General features: G+C 40.2%; 1 protein-coding gene across 3 annotated transcripts in view; it reads right to left on the bottom strand.

Annotated features, from left to right (window-relative positions):
- LOC140485778 (dmX-like protein 1) overlaps positions 1 to 19,037 on the bottom strand; it is a 243,685-nt gene that overhangs the window by 183,387 nt on the left and 41,261 nt on the right. For 2 of the 3 annotated variants that reach the window (XM_072584300.1, XM_072584297.1), the window contains exons 2-5: positions 18,876 to 19,001; positions 14,221 to 14,298; positions 6,441 to 6,519; positions 4,365 to 4,503 (exon numbers count right to left, since the gene is read on the bottom strand). In XM_072584300.1, the coding sequence (XP_072440401.1) occupies positions 4,365 to 4,503; positions 6,441 to 6,519; positions 14,221 to 14,298; positions 18,876 to 19,001 (422 nt within the window). The remainder of the gene's footprint in view (positions 1 to 4,364; positions 4,504 to 6,440; positions 6,520 to 14,220; positions 14,299 to 18,875; positions 19,002 to 19,037) is intronic. The other variant, XM_072584299.1, reaches the window with a different exon arrangement.

Raw genomic sequence — 19,037 nt, 5'->3', positions numbered from 1 at the left:
ATACATTCTAAAGGATGTCTCTACTTCAGGGACAATATTCCAGCTGAAGTCTGAGTACATAACAATCAACTTGTTGTAGTCAAAAAGTGTGATGCTGGAAAAGCACAGCAGGTCAGGCAGCATCCGAAGAAAGATCTCCAAAGGAGAATCAATGTTTCAGGCAGAAGCCTTTATCAGGAGTGTGGGGATGGACCCAAGGGGGCTGGGAAGGTAGCCTGGAAGTCAATAGGTAGATGAAGGCAGGGGGTGGTGATGGTGATAGTTCAGAGTGGAGACTGGAGGGGATGGATGGCAAGGAAGATGGACAGAAAGGATAATTCAAGAGGGTGGTGCCAAGTTGGAGGATTGGATCTGGGATAAGGTGGGGGCGGGGGGGGTGGGAATGAGGAAACTGGTGAAATAGACATGGATGCATGTGATTGGAGGGTCCCAAGACAGAAGATGATGAGGTGTTCTTTTTCCAGGTGTCTGGATGGCTAGGATTTGGCTGTGGAGGCGACCCACGATGTTCTTTGCAGAGTGGGAGGGGGAGTTGAAGTGGTCAACCACAGGGCAGTGGGTTTGTTTGGTGCGCACAAGCCAGCCCTGGGCCGCCATCACCGCCAAACCCAGCCATCCGAACACCTGGAGAAAGAACACCATCTTTTGCCTTGGGACCCCCCAACCACATGGCTTCAATATCGATTTCACCAGTTTCCTCATCTCCCCTACCCACCATCTTATACCAGATCTAACCCTCCAACTCAGCATCACCCTCTTGAAACATTCATCTTCCTTCCCACCTTTCCACTTCTCCCTCCACTCTGACCTATCACCATCATCCCCCAACCTTCATCTACCTACCGCCTTGTCCCCCAGCTACCTTCCCCTCAAGGCCCAACCCCCTCCTATTTATCTCTCAGCCACCTTAAACTCCTCACCCCACCCCCGCCCCCAAACATTCCTGATGAAGGGCTCATACCTGAAATGTCAACTCTCCTGTTCTCGGATGCCGTCTGACCTGCTGTGCTTTTCCATCACCACACTTTTTGACTCTGATCTCCAGCATCTGCAGTCCTCACTTTCACCTTACTGTTGTAGTCTATGTTCCTATTTAATATGTCTACAATATTGTATGTTTTATTTAAGCGCTTCCTAACTGTCCTGCCACTTTTAAATGTTACGTTAAAGTCTCACTGCTCCTGCGCATCCTTGTGAACAGTGACCTTGATTTTTCTGTTGTCCCTCCATATTCACTGCACCAAAGTAGATCATCTCACTTCTCCACATTGAACTTCATCTGCCAATTATCTGTCCACTCCACAATGCCCTCAAGGTTCACAGTTCTCAATTTTTACTTCTCCCAAATTTTTTGCCATCCCTAATATTTGAAATTCTCCCATACACATCTAGTACATTAGGAAAGCATTCATTCAAATACAGAACTATAGGAAAACCACTATCAATCTTCTATCAGCCCAAAAGACACCCATTAGCCATTACAGTTTCCCATTCATCAGCCAATTTTGTACTTACATTCAACTAGGTCATAAAAGTGATCTTCTACATCCATATCATCTTCTCACAGTAACATACTTCTTGATATCTTCAATTCCAAGACTGATTACCTCTCTCGAATACTCAATGACTAAAGCTCCACAGGTCTCTACAGTACAAAGTTTCAAAGATTCACAACCTTTAGGGAAGAAATTTATCATTTCAGTCCTAAGGGTTCTATCCCTTATTTTGAGACTGTGTCCTACACGTATAGATCAGACTCCTCCAACCCAAAGTTTTCCACCCTATAGAAAAGAACATCTGGTGAAAAATCATTCCTTTTCCATCTTTGTAAGCCCTATAAATCTTGGCGTAAATATTCAACTTTTGTTACATTCCTCTGTAGCAAATACACCCTTCCTTAGGTAACAAAGATCAAAACTACATATAATAAAATCAATAATATTCAGCATGTTAAGATGAAGCTTGTTGGACAAAAATAAGCTAGCAGACAAAAATTGTTAAGGTATTGTTAATGCTTTTCAGATTACAGTCTGAAATTGTTGCCCATTGTTTAGTACCAGAGCCATTGCTATTTTTGACACACTTTAAGGAATTGGATTTGGGGCTACAAGACAGAATTATGAGATAATTCTGTAATTCTATTACGTTTTTGAATGTGGACAAAAAATGGGAAAAGCTACTGCTTTACAACAAAGCTATGGAAGGTGATCTTGCAGGTACTAAAACTAAAAGTCAGCTAAACTCCTCAAGAGTTGTTTCTACAAATATTTAAGCAGTGGGAGGACGGTGGACACCTTGACTTTGTGGATGTATTCAGAGCAGCTATCCCCAGTGACACTTCTCATTGATATTTCAACCAGGATTGGTTGTGCACGCTCAGCTAAGCATCAAAATATCTTGCCTAATTTCCGAGCAGGTGTTACAGCTTTGTTTGAATACAGTAAAAACTCAGCCTTTGGAGAAAACAAATAAATCTCTCTCCCTTCCACCCACCCCCCATTTCTGAGAATCAAGAAAACAATGAAAATTCTGAGGACTACTAACTGTCTCTCTCTACAAGTTCTTCTTGAAAGTGTAAGGGGTAAATCTACCTTCAGGGACACTGAAAGATCGAACCCTTAAGTAACGCAAGAAAAATTGAGAATTCTACAGTCCACAACCTCATGCTCTCAAACAATTAAAAGGAACTGGAAGGGAAGTGAAGGAAAACAACTCAGGTGCAACTTGAACTGTGCTTCACCAATTCTCTTGTTCCTTCCCCACCTATAAGATCTGTTTGTGCGTGCATGGGAATACGTTTTTAGAAAGTGGAAGCTCAAGTTACGGAGTCACAAGTTAACAAATTATATTCCTTTCTTGCTATTGGTTAAAACTCAAATATTGGCAAAGCACTGCAGATATTGGAAATTTGAAATGAACAGAGAACCCTGAAGAAGTTTCATATTGGATTTGAAGTGTTAATTGTTTCTCTCCACAGATGCGTCAAACCTACTGAGTATCTTCAGCTTCCTCTATACTTGGTTTGTGAGTTAAAGCTGTCTGCTAACAATAAGCATTGATTTTCTAGTCATTAATTAAAAAAGAGCCTAGTGTGAACATTCTTGTAACCTGAAGTAGACAGTTAGCTGAAATAGTGCATTTTGGTCGTATAATCAAATGTTCACATTTGTGACAACTCTACGAATGGTGGGGGCTGATTTCCTGTGTCAGTCAAGGCAAAGTTGGAAACTTCAAAATGTAGTAAACAACAAGGAATATAATAGATTCAAGAGAACACAGGCAAGCTAGTGAAATTAATAAACATGGGAGATGAAATTCAAAGGAGAGAAGTCAGACAGGGAAGGGAATATTGTAATCTCAAGCAAAATGTAACCTCAAATAATACAATTTTCAAGACTTGCAAATCTTCATGCACAAATCTTGCAAATAATAACACAGGTCAGAGCTTATGGAAGTGCAAGTTTTATAAATTGATACCAAAAAAAGAGAAATGCTAAACATATACAAATGTTAGCACAGCTCTAGCTATTTGCTTAGAAAAGACAAAGACAAAGCCACTGAAGCAGATGCAAAAATCATTTATTAGATTGATTTCTGGGATGGAGTCTGAGCGTGCGCACACGCAGAGAGGGAGCAAGAGCGTGAGAAATTTGGAACAAAAACAAAATACTGGAAAAACCTGGGAGATCTGGCTGCACCTATCAAGAGAGGGGGACACAGTTCATATTCTAATTCTAATTATACAATGCAGATGCTGCCAGACCCGATGACTTTGTCCAGCACTTTGCTACTAATTTAGATCATCAGCATTTTACTATATTTGAGAATTTGCAAAGGTTTCCTTTCAGCAGTGAAAGCTAATGGGAGGTTTGACACAAGTGTTTGAACAAGTTAAATAAAGGTTAATTGTTTTTAGTGGCTGAAGGGCTCAAACAGAAAACACAAATTTAAGGTGATTGACAGAAGAATTAGAAGTAATATCAAAATTTTCCTTAGCATAGTCATTGTGATCCAGGACATACTGTGAGAAGGATTCAATATTAACATACAGAAGAATTGGAAACATGACTTAAAAGAAAAATACAACAGGGCAACAGAGAAAGAATAGAGAAAAAGGATAAATTGGATAGTTATACCAAATGTGAGCACAAGTTTGACCGGCTGAAAAGCCTGCTTCCATGCTCTGTTTTTACGTAAACAACAAACTGTTCAATAAGGAATTAAAATTTTAAAATAACATTAATTTTATAAACTACTTTACATTTTACAAAGCTAATGGTCCTTGTCAGCCTGTAACTTAGAATCAAAATTGTGTAAACAAAATTTGTATCTAATTCACAACCAAAGTCATAATGCTCCCTTACTTAGACTCCCAGATGCATCTCCAATCACTGACTTTACTTGGATCGGTCTCATCTGCAGCTTCCTCCTCACTAATATTTGCTTCAAGATTTCCATTGGACCAAAGCTGCAAAGAACTGGAACCAGTCAAGAGACGAATTCCTAAAATGGAAAATGCTTGTTACTTTAAGGCTGTTTAAACATTCAAAATTTATCTCCGGACGCCCTTGCTGAAAGGCACAACAAGATTATAAAGACAAAGTCTTTTTGTTCAGAAAACCCTACTTCTCCAAAGCATTATATTTTAGAATGGTAATGCAATTTAAATAGTGATGCAAGTTATACAATTTTTCAATTCGCATAGGAAAAGATGTCTTTCAAGAGGGTGACATCTTGACAACATATCAAATCTGAAACAATGTCAGACAAAGGTTTACTGCATCCTTTGACAGATATTTTAACAAATGCAAGGAGTTAATAGAATTAATTACTAAAATTGAGGCCATCAATTCTATCACTTGTTAACTTGCTTTTCCCCTGTCTGTGTACCCCTTTGGTTATTCCCTGTGCTCAATCCTGATGTTGCACTTCTGCTTGTTTCACTATCACTCCATAAACCCTTTCTGAGCTCAGTTTTTCAGGATGCTCACTCCTGGTCAAATGATTGATTATATAGGAGTTGGGAGGTCATGTTGCAGCTGTCCAGGACATTGGTTATACCACTTTTGCAAGAGTGTGCACAATTGTGGTCCAACTTCAACAGGAAGGATGTTGTACACTTGAAAGGGTTCAGAAAACGATTTACAAAGATATCGTCAGGGTTGGAGGGTTGGAGTACAGGGAGAGGCTGAATAGGCTGGGGCTGTTTTCCCTGGAGTGTCAGTGGCTGAGGGGTGACATTATAGAGATTTATAATATCATGAGGAGCATGGACAGGGGAAATAAACAAAAGCTTTTCCCCAGGGTGGGGAATCCGGAACGAGAGGACACAGGTTTTGGGTTAATATCAGAATGCAGAGTGTAGAAACTAATGGAAATTTTTCATCTTTTTGGGTCTCAACCAAGTGGAGTGGCTCAAATATTTATATCCATTTTGATGACTTTGCTGTCGACAGTGTCATGTAATGACATTTGCTAATGATACATAGCTAGATGGACACATTGGCTGCAGAGCATGACAGAGATTCAAAAACCTGCAACTCCCTTCCTAAATCATACAAACAGCTGTTCGGGACGTTCAAGGATAACTGCTGGCCCAGATAGTGATGTTCATGGCTTAAGAATATGTCTCAAAAAGTCAGACATGGCAAATGGAGTAGATTGAGGGGTGATGCAGCTGAGGAGATAAATCTGGATATTGTCAGTTTGTTTGTGAAACATATTATGTTTCTGTGGGATGGTATGTAGTTTGAAAAGGGGAGGACACCAAGAGGAGATCCTCCGGGCCTCTTAGAGGCATTACTTGAGGGGTCGGCAGAAAGCCATTGCAGTTGGTTCCCTGACCATAACTAAGAACGAAGTCCGACACAACTGGATAACAGCTGAGGTGAATGAAGCGATCAACATTTTCAAAGTTTGCAGGCTCACAATCTAGCTTTATATTCTAGAATAGTTTACACCAAATCTATTGATTTCAATAATCAAATTTTGATCTCTTCTAATATGATTTGCCGTAACATTGCCTTGTATGGATATGTGTAAAATTTTCTTTATTATGTTCCAGCCAAGTGACTAAGGATGTTTCACCATGTTAAACAAACAACATAATAAAAAGGAGTGATTGTTGTGAGCAGCTTGAACCACTAAAAACAAACAAACTGGATAATCTCCACCTCAAGACATCAGACTGTTTTGAAAATTTCAATTCACATTTTCATTACTGCAATTAACTTAGTCAGAATTGCAAGAGGGAGAAAGGTATTGTTGACAGTGAAGTATTTTCACCATTACTGTCCAAACACAGACAGCAAAAGTTACATTGGACAAGTGACAATTGGGGGAAAACAAAAAAATCAGCCAGTTCAGATCAAATTTAAATCAGCTGACTACTTGACATTCATTAAACAAACTTGCAATCCAATATTAATACTTTTTCTTACCTTGTGGATCCCATGCTAAGTTATGCACCACTGACTCCAATGCAAATTGTCCACTCTTCTGCCATTGATAATTAAGCTGCTGTGAACCATATAACAAATTAGCAGGGCTCAAACAGAAACCAAAACCAGAATGTAATGCAAGCAATCAAATAATTCAAAGATGCAAAGACTGAAAAATCCTAAAGCAAATTAAGTGCTCTGTGCAAACTATACGGCCCTCAATGGACTCAACCAATTCATTGATAGCTGAAGTATTGCAAACAGTAAAGATTTAATACTTAAGACAAAATTCAAAAAAACAAAATTTAAACTTCCAATAAAAGTTTTATCTACTCAGATTGAAATGACTATATACTCGAGTAATAGTTGATCTCATATACAAGTCGACTCCCTATTTTTGGCCAAATAACCTGGAAATTTACATATATCTCATGTAAAAGTTGACCCTAGTTCTTCACACAGATAACAAATCAACATTCGAGCCAGTGTGTTGACATCTTGTTCCACTTCAGCTTTCCAGTCTGTTGGTTGTTCCTTTCTGCTCCCAGTCTTTCAATCTGTTGGCTGTTGTGTTCTGCTCTGGGGTTTCAGAATTATAATAATTCTTTTTTTTCTCTTTTTTCGCTTAGAGATTATTTGGGCTTCTGCTAATGATACAGTATGAATTTTGACAGGCATGAATTTCAGCCCCTCAATAGTAGTACTAGTGTAATAGTCGATCCCATAAATTTAACCTTAAGTTGTCAAAATAATTTGACTATTACTCAAGTGTATACCGTAAGAATTTATTTTAAGAGTACATGAAGACTGTAAGACAAGGGAGCAGAAATTAGGCTATTCAGCCCATTGAGTCCGCTCTGCCATTCAATCATGGCGGATAAGTTTCTCAACCCCATTCTCCCGCTTTCTCCCCATAAGCCTTGATACTCAAGAACCTATCTCCGTTTTAAATATACTCAATGATCTGGTCTCCACAGTCTTCTGTGGCAATGAATTCCATAGATTCACCACTCACTGGCTGAAGAGGTTTCTCCATACCTCCATTCTGAAAAATCTTCCCACTACTCTTAAGGCTATGCCTTAGAGTCTCTCCTACCAATGGAAACATCTATCCTAACATCTACTTTTTCCAGGCCTTTCAGTATTCTGTATGTTTCAATTAGATCCCTTCTCATCCTTCTATACACTATCGAGTATAGATCCAGAGTCCTCAAACATTCCTCATATGTTAAGCTTTTCATTCCTGGGACCATTCTTGTGAATCTCCTCTGAATACAGTCCAGGACCAGTACCTTCTTCCAGAGATATGGGGCCCAAATCCGCACACAGTACTTCCAATGTGGCTTGACCGGAGCCTTATGGAGCCTTGTGAGTACATCGCTACCTTTATTTTCAAGTCATCTCAAAATAAATGCCCTCATTGCATTTGTCTTCCTAACTACTGACTCAACCTGCAAGTTTACCTTAACAGAATCCTGAACTAGAACTCCCAAGTCTCTCTGCACTGCAGAGGCAACTCACTCACTTCTTTAAAAAAAAACACCTAAGGGAATGTTGCCCAGTTTGTTTCATTTTCTCCCATACTAAATGTATAAATACAATTTCACAAATATTGATGACATAATTCAAAGCTAATTTACTCAACCATCCAAATCTAATAAAGTACATAATGGTCAACTATTACATATTTTCTGTCCATAAATACTTATGCTTTTTATTCATTCCATACAACCATACGATGTAAGAAATGAGTTAGGCCTATCAGCCTATCAAGTCTACTCTGTCATTCGATCACAGCCGATAGGTTTCTCAACCCCATTCTCCTGCCTTCTCCCAATAATCCTCAAACTTCTTACCACCCAAGAACTTTTCTCTGAATTAAATACACTGAATGACTTGACATCTACAGTCTTCTGCAGCAATGAGTTCTACAGATTCACCATCCTCTGGATGAAGAAATTCCTCCTCGCCTCAGTTCTCAAGTGTAGTCCCCTTCACTCTGAGGCTGTGCCCTCAGCTCCCAGTCTCTTCTACTAGTGGAAACATCTTCTCCATGTCTACTCTATCCAGACCTCTCAGCCTCCTTTAAGTTCCAATCAAATTGCCCCCTAGTTCTTCTAAACTCCAGACTCATTGAGTACAGACTCCGAGGCCCTCAACTACGACTCAGCCCCAGGATTATTCTTGTCAAACTCCTCTGGAGCCTCTCCAAAGCCAGCTTGTTCTTTCCTTAGGTACAGGACCTGAAATTATTCAATATCTGAAGTGCAGTCTGACCCAAGCCTTGTGTAGCCTCAATAGTACATTTGTGCTCTTGCATTCTAGTCTCCTCGAAATGAATGCTAACATCATATTTGCCTTCTTAACTACCAAGTGAACTTGCATTTAACCTTGCGATTCCCAAATCCCTTTGTGCTTCAGATTATTGAAGCCTTTCTCTGCTCACAGGGTGTTGACATTGTTGGGCATCCTGAACTACTTTTGGGAAGATGGCAGTGATTGCCTCTTAGAACCACAACAGTCCATTGGGTAGGCACACTCAGGACTATCAGGAAGCATCTTTCAGAATTTCAATCCAGTGACAGTGAAGAAATAGCGATATAATTCCAAACTAGGTGTGGCATTCCCATGCATCTCCTGCTCTTGGCCTGTAAGGTGTCAGAAGTCACGTTTCGAAGATGCAATCAAAGGAACCTTAGTGAGGTACTGCAATGCAGCTTGTAGATTTGCACTATGCTGCCACTGTGTTGGTAACAGAGAAAGTGAATGGTGAAGGTATTTGGTGGGATGGCAGTCAAGTGGGTTGACTTGTTCTGTATGGTATTGAATTTCTCAAGCATTATTGGAGCTGCATTCATTCAGATAAGTGAAAAGCATTTTAATATGCTCCTGACTTTTACGTGGGGTACAACTTTGTAAAGACAGGTGAGGAGTTACGTGTTTCAGAATTCCTTGCCTGACCTGCTCATCCAGTTCAATTTGTGCTTAATAGTAAACCACCCCATCTTTTATTTAAGGAGACAAAAAAAACTGCAGATACACAGACTTTGCCAACAATTTCCACCCTGCCTTTAAATTCACTTGGTTTGTCTCATTCACCTCCCTCCTCTTTGTTGACCTCTCAGTTTCCATCTCTAGCAACAGTTTACAGACTGACATTTACTACTAACCCACAGACTCCCATAGCTACATGGACTACACTTTCTCCCACCCCATATCATGCAAAAATTCCATCCTGTTTTCCCAATTCCTCTGTCTCCATCACATCTGCTCTGATGAGATGCTCCACTCCCAAGAAACCCACCTTTCACATATTTTAAACTAGGTGCTTTTCCCTCCACTGTCATTCAGGCAGCCCTTTACCGCACCTCTTCAGCCCACTGCTCTAAAACCCTTCCTCAAAACACAATAAAGACAGGGTACCCCCTTGTCCTCACTCTCCATCCCATTAATCTACCCATCTAATCTTACATCCTCAAACACTTCTGCCAACTCCAACTAGATCACACCAAGAACATCCTCCCCTCTCTGCCTTCTGCAATTTCCATTCCTTTCTCAACTTCTTGGTTCGCCCCATCCACCCCAAATGCCCCAGTACCTTCCCTGGCAATCACAAAAGATGCAAAACCTGTCACACACCACTCCGCTCGCCTCCATTGAGTTAGTTTGGAGGAGAGGCACATGAACCTCTGTTTAACCCAGAAGCAATGTATCTGGTACTCCCGATGTAGTCTTCTCTAAATTAGAGAGATCAAACATAAACTTAGACAATGTTTCACCAAGTATCTCAGCCGGGTTCATTAAGGGCCAGCCTGACCTCCCTGTCACCACCCATTTCAATTCCCCTTCCCACTCCAACTGTGATATATCCATTCTTTGTCTCCTCCACTGCCACAGAAAATCAAACCGCAAATTGGAGGAACACCACCACCTTTCACCTGGGCAGCCGACAACCCAGAGGACTCAACATTGAGTTCTCCAATTTCAAATAATCTTCCCACCCAACCCCTGACTCCCTTTCCAGCCCCACCTCCTCCCTTCCATCCCTTCGAATGACCCTTCCTTCCAACTACCAACCAGATTCATCCCTATCAAACAACTAGATCATACCCAATACCTGTATTCACCTATCACTATCTCACCACTCCACCCCTCTCCCCACTCCTTTTATCTGCAGCTCCTCCTGTGCCCACCTCCATTCCTGAAGGGTTATACCCGAAACGTTGACTTCTTCACCGCCTGATGCTGCCTGGCTTCCTATTTACTTCCAGCTTCCCATTTGTCTACCTTTTAAGGTCTTCTACCATCACAAATGTAAATACTTGATGAGCTAGAAAACAACCTTAAGTCAAACACACAGTGCACAGATTTAATGCATTGGAACCCATATTTAGCATTATCCAATGCTGTGAAAATACAGTCACTTTATTGTATACTGCAAATCCCAAATATTCACATTGATGTATGCTGTCAACAGTTTAATCAAAAGCAACAGCTATCCAAAAGAAAATTGCATAATTTCTTCATACCCAATCAAGTGCAATTCTTTTGCACATTAATACTAAAACTGGGTGAAAAGAGCAAATTCGCCAGCACTAAATATTCAGAGTTGAAAATCAGATTCACAATACTTCAATTCTATCTCGAAACTGTTTTAGAGTGCATATGTAAGATTTCAAAACAATTGCAACTCCAGAAAAACACAAATTTTTCCTAACTTATTACTAGAGTATCTTTTCTCTAAGTTTCCAAAACATCATTTGGTACAGGTGATCATATCTGGTGGATAAACTGTCACTATAATTTAACTGATTTAAAATAATGCTTAAATGATATTCTGGGAACAGAATGTGTGTCAAGCTTAGTATGGTTTCTGCAGATTGGAAATTTTTCAATTCATTTTTCAACCATGGATCATGCATTAGGTCATGGTGGTATCCTCACATATTATTTTAGCTTTTACTACCCCAACTACCCCAAAAATGTTATTGCAAGAGCTAGCTGTTCTCATTATTAATTTGCTTCCATGCCTAGAAATGCTAAAAATGCAAATTTCATCTTGGATAAGACCTCAGCTGCAACGAGACGATACAAAAGACATTTTCTTCAGTGACATGCAAATCACAATGCAGGCTAATATTTTCATGGAGTGGACAAGTATCCACAAGTTCTTACTCATTGTTCAGAACTCGTAAGTACAAAGTGGAAGAGCATCATTCAGGGTGTTTGGCGCAAGTTGGACTTTGTAGAAAAATAATAGTAATTGCAAGAAAGAAATGCACTGGAAATAATACCATCATTTTGTCACAGTCTTACACAAAGAAATCTAACTTAATGAGTGGGTTATGTGCAAGCCTAGATACTCAGATGATTCAAGCTTTCCTATGTGGGCTTCTTCAGCTCAACAGAGATGGATTTGTAGCCTCAAGTCAATTGGGAAATTCTGAGAAAAAGATCAATAGTACTCAGTAAACTAAGAATTCAAGCACACACTCTAAGGACATCACCCAAATGTATTTGTGGGCTGCTTTGAAGCAAAATTGCTTTTTATTCACTTGTTGGATATTGGCATCATTAGCTAGGTCAGTATTTGTTGACCTTAGGAAGAAGCCAGTGAGCTGCCTTCTTGAATTGCTGTAAGTTTACCCATAATGCACTTAGAATTCTCTCCAAGATTTTGACCTAGTGACAGTGAAGGTATGGCAATATATTTCCAAGTCAGGAAAGTGAGTAGCTTGAAAGAGAACTTGCAGGTCATGGTGTTCTCATGCACCTGCTTCCATTGGCCTTCTAGATGGAAGTGGTTGTGGGTTTGGAAGGTGCTGTCGGAGGATCTTCTGTGAATTTCCAGATCACATCTTATACATAGTACACACAGCTGCTGCAGAAGGAGGGGGGGGGGGGGGGGGGGGGGGGGGGGGGGAGAAGAGGAGTAGATACTTGTAGGGGCTGAATAAAGTGTCAAGCTTCTTGAGTTTTGTTGGAGCTGCAACCATCTGGGCAAGTGAGGAGTATTCCATCACATGCCGTGGGCGGCACAGTGGCTCAGTGGTTAGCACTGCTGCCTCACAGTGCCAGGGACTTCAGTTTGATTCCTGCCTCGAGTGACTGTCTATGAGGAGTTTGCACATTCGCCCCATATCTGCTTTGATTTCCTCTGGGTGCTCTGGTTTCTTCAATCCAAAGATGTGCAGGTTAGGTGAAATGGCCATGCTAAATTGCTCATAGTGTTAGGTGCATTAGTCAGGGGTAAATATAGGGTGGGGGAATGAGTCTGGGTGGGTGACTCTTCGGAGGGTCAGTGTGGACTTGTTGAGCTGGAGGGCCTGTTTCCATACTGCAGGTCATCTAATCTAATCTAACTTGTGCCTTGCAGACTGTGGACAAGCTTTTGGGAGCGAGGTTTGAATTACTTGTCTCAGTATTCCCAGTCTCTCATCTTCTCTTGTAGCCACTACAATTACATTGCAAATCTCATTGAGCTTCTGGTTAATGGTAACTCCCAGAATATTGATAGTGAGGGATTCAATAATGGTGACACTATTGAGTGTCAAGGGGTGGTAGTTATTTTGTCTCTTACTGGAGACATTCATTGCCTGGCATTTGTGTAGCATAAATGTTTCTTGCCACTTGTCAGTCCAAGTTTAGATATTGTTTAGATCTTGTTATGTTTGAACACGGATTGATTCAGTATCCAGAGTTGAATGTGGTGCTGACGTTACACAATTTACAGCGAACATCTCTGCTTTTGAGCTTCCGAAGGGAAAGTCATTAATGCAGCACTGAAGATGATGACTGACCCGAGGTCACAAACCTGAGGAACCCATGCCAAAATGTCCTGGAGCTGAGATAACTGACCAACAATGTTCCAGTTAAGATTCCAAATTGTAGATGAGGGTGCTCCCAAATTTTCAATGATTCTAGATTTGCTGGGGCTCCTTGGTGCATCACTCAGTTGAACGTGACCTTGATGTCAAGGGCTGTCCACGCTCATCTCACCTCTGGAATTCAGCACGTCCATCCTTGCTTGCACCAAGTCTGTAAAAAAGTTAGGAGCCGAGTGGCCCTGGAAGAACTCAAAATGGGCATCACTGAGCAGGTGACTGCCAAACAGATGCTGCTCAATAGCACTGTTGATGGCACCTTCCATCATTTTACTGATGATTGAGGGTAGACTGACGGGATGGTAATTGGCTAGGTTGGCTTTCTCCTGCTTTTTGTGTCTAGGACATACCTGGGCAATTTTCCAAATTGTCAGGTAAATGCCAATGTTGTAACTGTTCTGGAACAGCACACCTCGGGGAGAAGCAAGTTCTAGAGCACAAGTCTTCAATACTGTTTCTAGAATATTGTCATGGCCCATAGTCTTTGCATTATCCGGTGCCTCCAACTGATATCATGAGGGCTACTGATTCATCAACAGATTTCCTTGCACATGTGTAAAACTGAAGTCAAGAGACTTCACAGGATCCAGAGTGGATGTTAATGAGTCCTAATGCATACTATCATTCTTCTGTTGTTACAAAGTCCTGCACACTAAAGTCCTAATGGCATATTCCTACCTGGATACACATTAGAGTGCACACTCCAAAATGTACGATCAGAAACTCTACTAGGAAATATAAAGTCTCTCTGTGCAAAACATTTGCTGACAAAAAAACCTTTAAAAAGCCTAACCAGGTAGGTACCAATAACTATTTTGAGATTGAAACGCATCAAATTTCAAGGGAGCAACATTTTCGATTGGCTAAAAACAAGTATGTAAGCTATCTCCACTAACCGTAGAATGCTTAGTTTTCTGGTTTAAAAGTGCAATGGGCTCAAAAATGCAGATTATGTTTCCATACGATGCTGCAATCTGTCGAGAAAACACATTTAAGAAATTAAAATGGATTGTTTATTCCTACAAGTACACAATCAAATTTATGCTTGGAAAATTTATAAAATCACCTCACAGAGTTAGAGAAATTGAAAGTCAATAAATCATCTTTGCCTTAAACTGAGAATATTCTGCTAGATTCCTCTGAGACGAAGTGATACCCCACTTACAGGTTCATTCATTGAAAAACTTTAGGTCATAATTTTGCCACCCAATAAATTTTCCAATTTTATTGAAAATCTCTTGCAAATATCTCCAATAATTAATTTCAGATAAAGGAATATAGCATGGATGGATACATACCATACTTTTCATCGTTGTAAAAGAAAACAAGCAATCTTCGCATTAGATGTACAGTGAACATGACTTCAGAAAGCAAAAGAATCAAATATCCACTAATGCAAATGGAGAAATGAGCAAATTGTTGCAACCTGCCTTGCAGTATGAAGACATTTTAAAGATCGACTTCTTTAATCTTACAAAAAAAACTTTGATTTCCATTTCTTGTTTGACCTCCTTTAACATCCCAAATCATTCAAGTAACAATGTGTTGTAAACATATTATAGCTGCAGAAGACTAATTAAAGTTGATTGATTAAAGATTGATCAGAGGTGGCTTGGTAACTCAGTGGTTAGCACTGTTGCCTTACAATGCCCTGGGCCTGAGTTTAATTCCAGCCTTGGATAACTTATACGTGGGGGTAAAGGATGGTTTTAAGCCGGCCCAGGGACTAGCTATTTCAACAGGACGAGTGTGTTTTGTAACACTTCCAAAGCAGGGGAGTTTGGGTAGATATTCATGCGTTACTAAAATTGAGAAACTTGATTCTGATACACAAAACATCAGATTTAGAAATGATACATTAAACTGTCTCCACAGTACATGGAAGCAGATCTAAAAGGAGTCAGCTAAGAACACTAAAGATTTGAGATAGAGGACTAATTTCTTTAGACTTGAATCTCAAAATCATAGACAGTATCTGGAAACAGGCTGAAACTTTGTTTTAATGCCTATTTCAAGAGCATTCCCAAATTTCTCCTTTATTTTGATAGCTTTTTAAAAATTCCTTGTGTAATAAAAATCTGTTCCGTTCTTAAAGAAAATCTGTGGCCATTATCAACGTGCCTCAGTGACTAACCATCACATTAACTAACTAAACAGAAAAAAGATTTATCAAGACAAGTTTACTTTTGGGATTTGACTTATCGAGTCACACCATCACCTATGCAGAATTTTTGAACTCTGTTGCAACGCATCATCAACTTTAGTGCATTACCTTCTGTAAGCAAAGAACAGAAGCCCCAAAAAAAGAGAGTAATGAATGAACAGCTAATTAATCTATTTTGATTATATCAGAAGGTGGCGTCAAGAATTCCAAGAAATCTTTAGTATTAACTAACTTGTATTACCCCTCCTAGCAATCCAAACCTTGGAGTCCAGTATAATTCTGGTAAACACATCCTGTTCATTCCAAGGTTGTTATCTTAAGATTTCACAGAATTTCAGAAATATAACAGAACAGAACAAGGCCATTCAGCCCTTGATCTCTGAACTGGGTCTTCAAATGAGCAACAATGCCTCCAGGTAGCCTCCTGATTTATTCACCCATATCTTGACATATTATTTGGATAGAAATAATAATCACCTACTGTCTCAAGTAAACCTGCCTCCATCACACTTTCAGGCAATGCATACCCCAACTTTCATACCCCAACTACTCACATCTGAAACAAAAAGATTTTCACATATGATATTTGCTTCTTCTTCTGATCAATTTAAAACTGTGCCCTCTTGTTCTTGATCCTTTCACAAGTGGTAGAAATCCATCAACGCTGATCAGGTCCCCCATGATTTTGAAAACATTCGTTAGATTTTCTCTTACCCTTCCTCTGTCCAAGGAGAACAGTCTCAAGTTCCTTCAATCCATGGTCAAAACTTACATTTCTCATCCCTGGAACCATTTTTGGAATTAACTTTGGCATTCTCGCCAATGTGTTCACATCCTATAATGTGGCACCAATATCTACACAAAGTTCTTCAGCTTGAGGCCTAACAAGTGTCTTACACAAGTTCAGCATCAGCTCCTTGTTCCTGTACTCTATGCCCAATTATTAAAGTGATGGAAACTGTATTAAACTCTTCAGCAACTTTCAGTAATCTGTGTGTATATGTATGTACACTTGGGGTCCTCTGCTCCTGCATGCCTTCTGGAAATTTATCCCCAGTCTTATTTCATTTCAGTGTTACTAAAAAGCATTACCTCAAACTTTTCTGCATGGAATGCTATCTGTCACCTGTTGTCCACTCTTTCAATATGTCCATGTTTGACTTCTACACTGACCTCTTTAAAATTTACAATTCTTTCAAGTTTTGTGTCATCTGCAAACTTTGAAATGATCACCTACACATCAAGATCCAGATGACTGACTTACTTCAGGAAAAGCAAAAAAGGTCCCAATACTGATCCCTTAGAAATTCCCCTAAATGTCCACCTGCTTGAAATATAATCGATTGACCATTAGTATTCCCTATCACTCAGTCAACTTCTCATCTCTGTTGCTACTAGCCCATTTCACCTATGACCTACACCATTCCACTCAGGGCTGTTGCTGTATCAAGCAACTTCTCAAAGTCCAAACTCATCACATCAACAGTGTTATTGATCCAAAGACCTCTAGCAAGTCAATTAAACACAAATTCCACTTTTGAATTCTTCCTAATCAACCCACTTCTATCCAGGAAACAAAAAATTGTCACGATGGTTTCGATAAACTTCCCCACTATGGAAGCTAAACTGAGTAGTTTGCAAATGCTGGGTTTATCTTTACGATCTTTCCTGAACAAGGCTCCAAAATTTGCATGACATTTGAGTAATCTGGATCTCAAGTTTCTTTCAACCTCCACTATTTCTAACAACTCACCAAATAGAAAGCCAAGTGCCAATTTTGGGAATGCTTAATATCTAATAAAGTACACTAGAATCAAACAATGAGTGTATTTTTATCATGAGAAGAGGAATATTAATAAATTACAGAAACTGAACTACTGGATGGGAAATCACAGGATTTAGAAGCAGTAAGCCCTTTGACAACCAGCCAATTAACAAGATCATGGCTCATTTGTTAAAAGCAAAGTCCTGCAGATGTTGGATGTCTGAAATAAAACCAGTGACTGCTGGATAAATTCAGCAGGTCTGGCACTTGTGGAGAGAAAAACAGACTTAACGGTGCAAGCCTGATAGAAGTTTTCTTTGGAACTGAAGGGGATTTCTGAGACAGTGTTCTGAGGCACAGTTCCAAAGTTGCAGACTCAAAAACAAAAATCCCCTCACCTCTGTCTGATAATAGGTAACCTAATTTTAATAGTGTCCTCTAGTTGTGAGCCCAGGAGGCAAAACATTCTTTCCTCCTCCACCTTAAAAGAATTCAACATTTTGTTAATGTAGGATCATAGAATGTGCACAGTGCAACAAGAGGCCACTTGGCCTATCAAGTCCACACTGACCCTCCAAAGAGCATCACACCCAGATCCACACTCCTACCCTATCACCGTAACTTCACATTTACCGTGACAAATTTATTTGGCTTTCACATCCCTGGATACTACAGGGTAATTTAGCATGGCCAATCCACCGAACATGCACATGGGCTTTACTAGTAGAGGAATTGAGTTCCGGAGTCCTGAGGTCATGTTGCAGTTGTAGAAGACTCTGGTGCGGCCTCATCTGGAGTATTGTGTGCAGTTTTGATCGCCATACTATAGGAAGGATGTGGAGGCATTGGAACGAGTGCAGAGGTGGTTTACCAGGATGTTGCCTGGCATGGTAGGAAGATCATATGAGGAAAGGCTGAGGCACTTGGGGCTTTTTTCATTGGAGAAAAGAAGGTTTAGGGGAGATTTGATTGAGGTGTACAAGATGATTAGGGGTTTAGATAGGGTTGACAGTGAGAACCTTTTTCCGCTAATGAAGTCAGCTGTTACTAGGGGACACAGCTTTAAATTAAGGGGTGGTAGGTATAGGACAGATGTTAGGGGTAGATTTTTTACTCAGCGGGTTGAGTGTTCATGGAATGCCCTGCCAGTAGCAGTGGTGGACTCTCCCTCTTTATGGTCATTTAAGCAGGCATTGGACAAGAATATGGAGGTTACTGGGCTAGTGTAGGTTAGGTAGGCTTCGGTCGGCGCAACATCGAGGGCCGAAGGGCCTGTACTGCGCTGTATTTTTCTATGTTCTATGTGGACAGTGGAAGGAAACCAGAACACCTGGCAGAAACCCATGTAGACAGAGGGAGAACATGCAAACTCCACATAGTCACTCAAGGTTGGAATTGGTCCCATGTTTCTGGCACTAAGGCAGCAGTGCTAACCACTATGCCAACATGACCACCACGTAACCCCTCATTTTAAAAAAAGGAAGTGGTTATGGAATCACAGCAGGTAAAATATCATTAATCTATACAATAACTGAGCAGGGATTGAGCTCAAGAATTTGAATGGCCTCTTCTGTGCGCCATGGCATTATCAAGGTACACAATTTGGAAGTAATGCGACATACCTTTCCCTGATGCATGGAGCAATCAACACATCCAACTTGGATATTTCCATGTTTGGCTCCAGGAATAATTTGAAGTCTTTCAAAATCACTGGCTAAAATCACGATATCACACCCTGAAGCATAAGCCTGGTTAAGACATGAAAACAGTTGGTGAGCAAGCAT

This window comes from Chiloscyllium punctatum, chromosome 2 (assembly GCF_047496795.1).
Source record: "Chiloscyllium punctatum isolate Juve2018m chromosome 2, sChiPun1.3, whole genome shotgun sequence".
NCBI classification, from domain to species: domain Eukaryota; kingdom Metazoa; phylum Chordata; class Chondrichthyes; order Orectolobiformes; family Hemiscylliidae; genus Chiloscyllium; species Chiloscyllium punctatum.
Note: the sequence above shows the minus strand (reverse complement) of the source record. Positions and strands in the feature narration are given on the sequence as shown.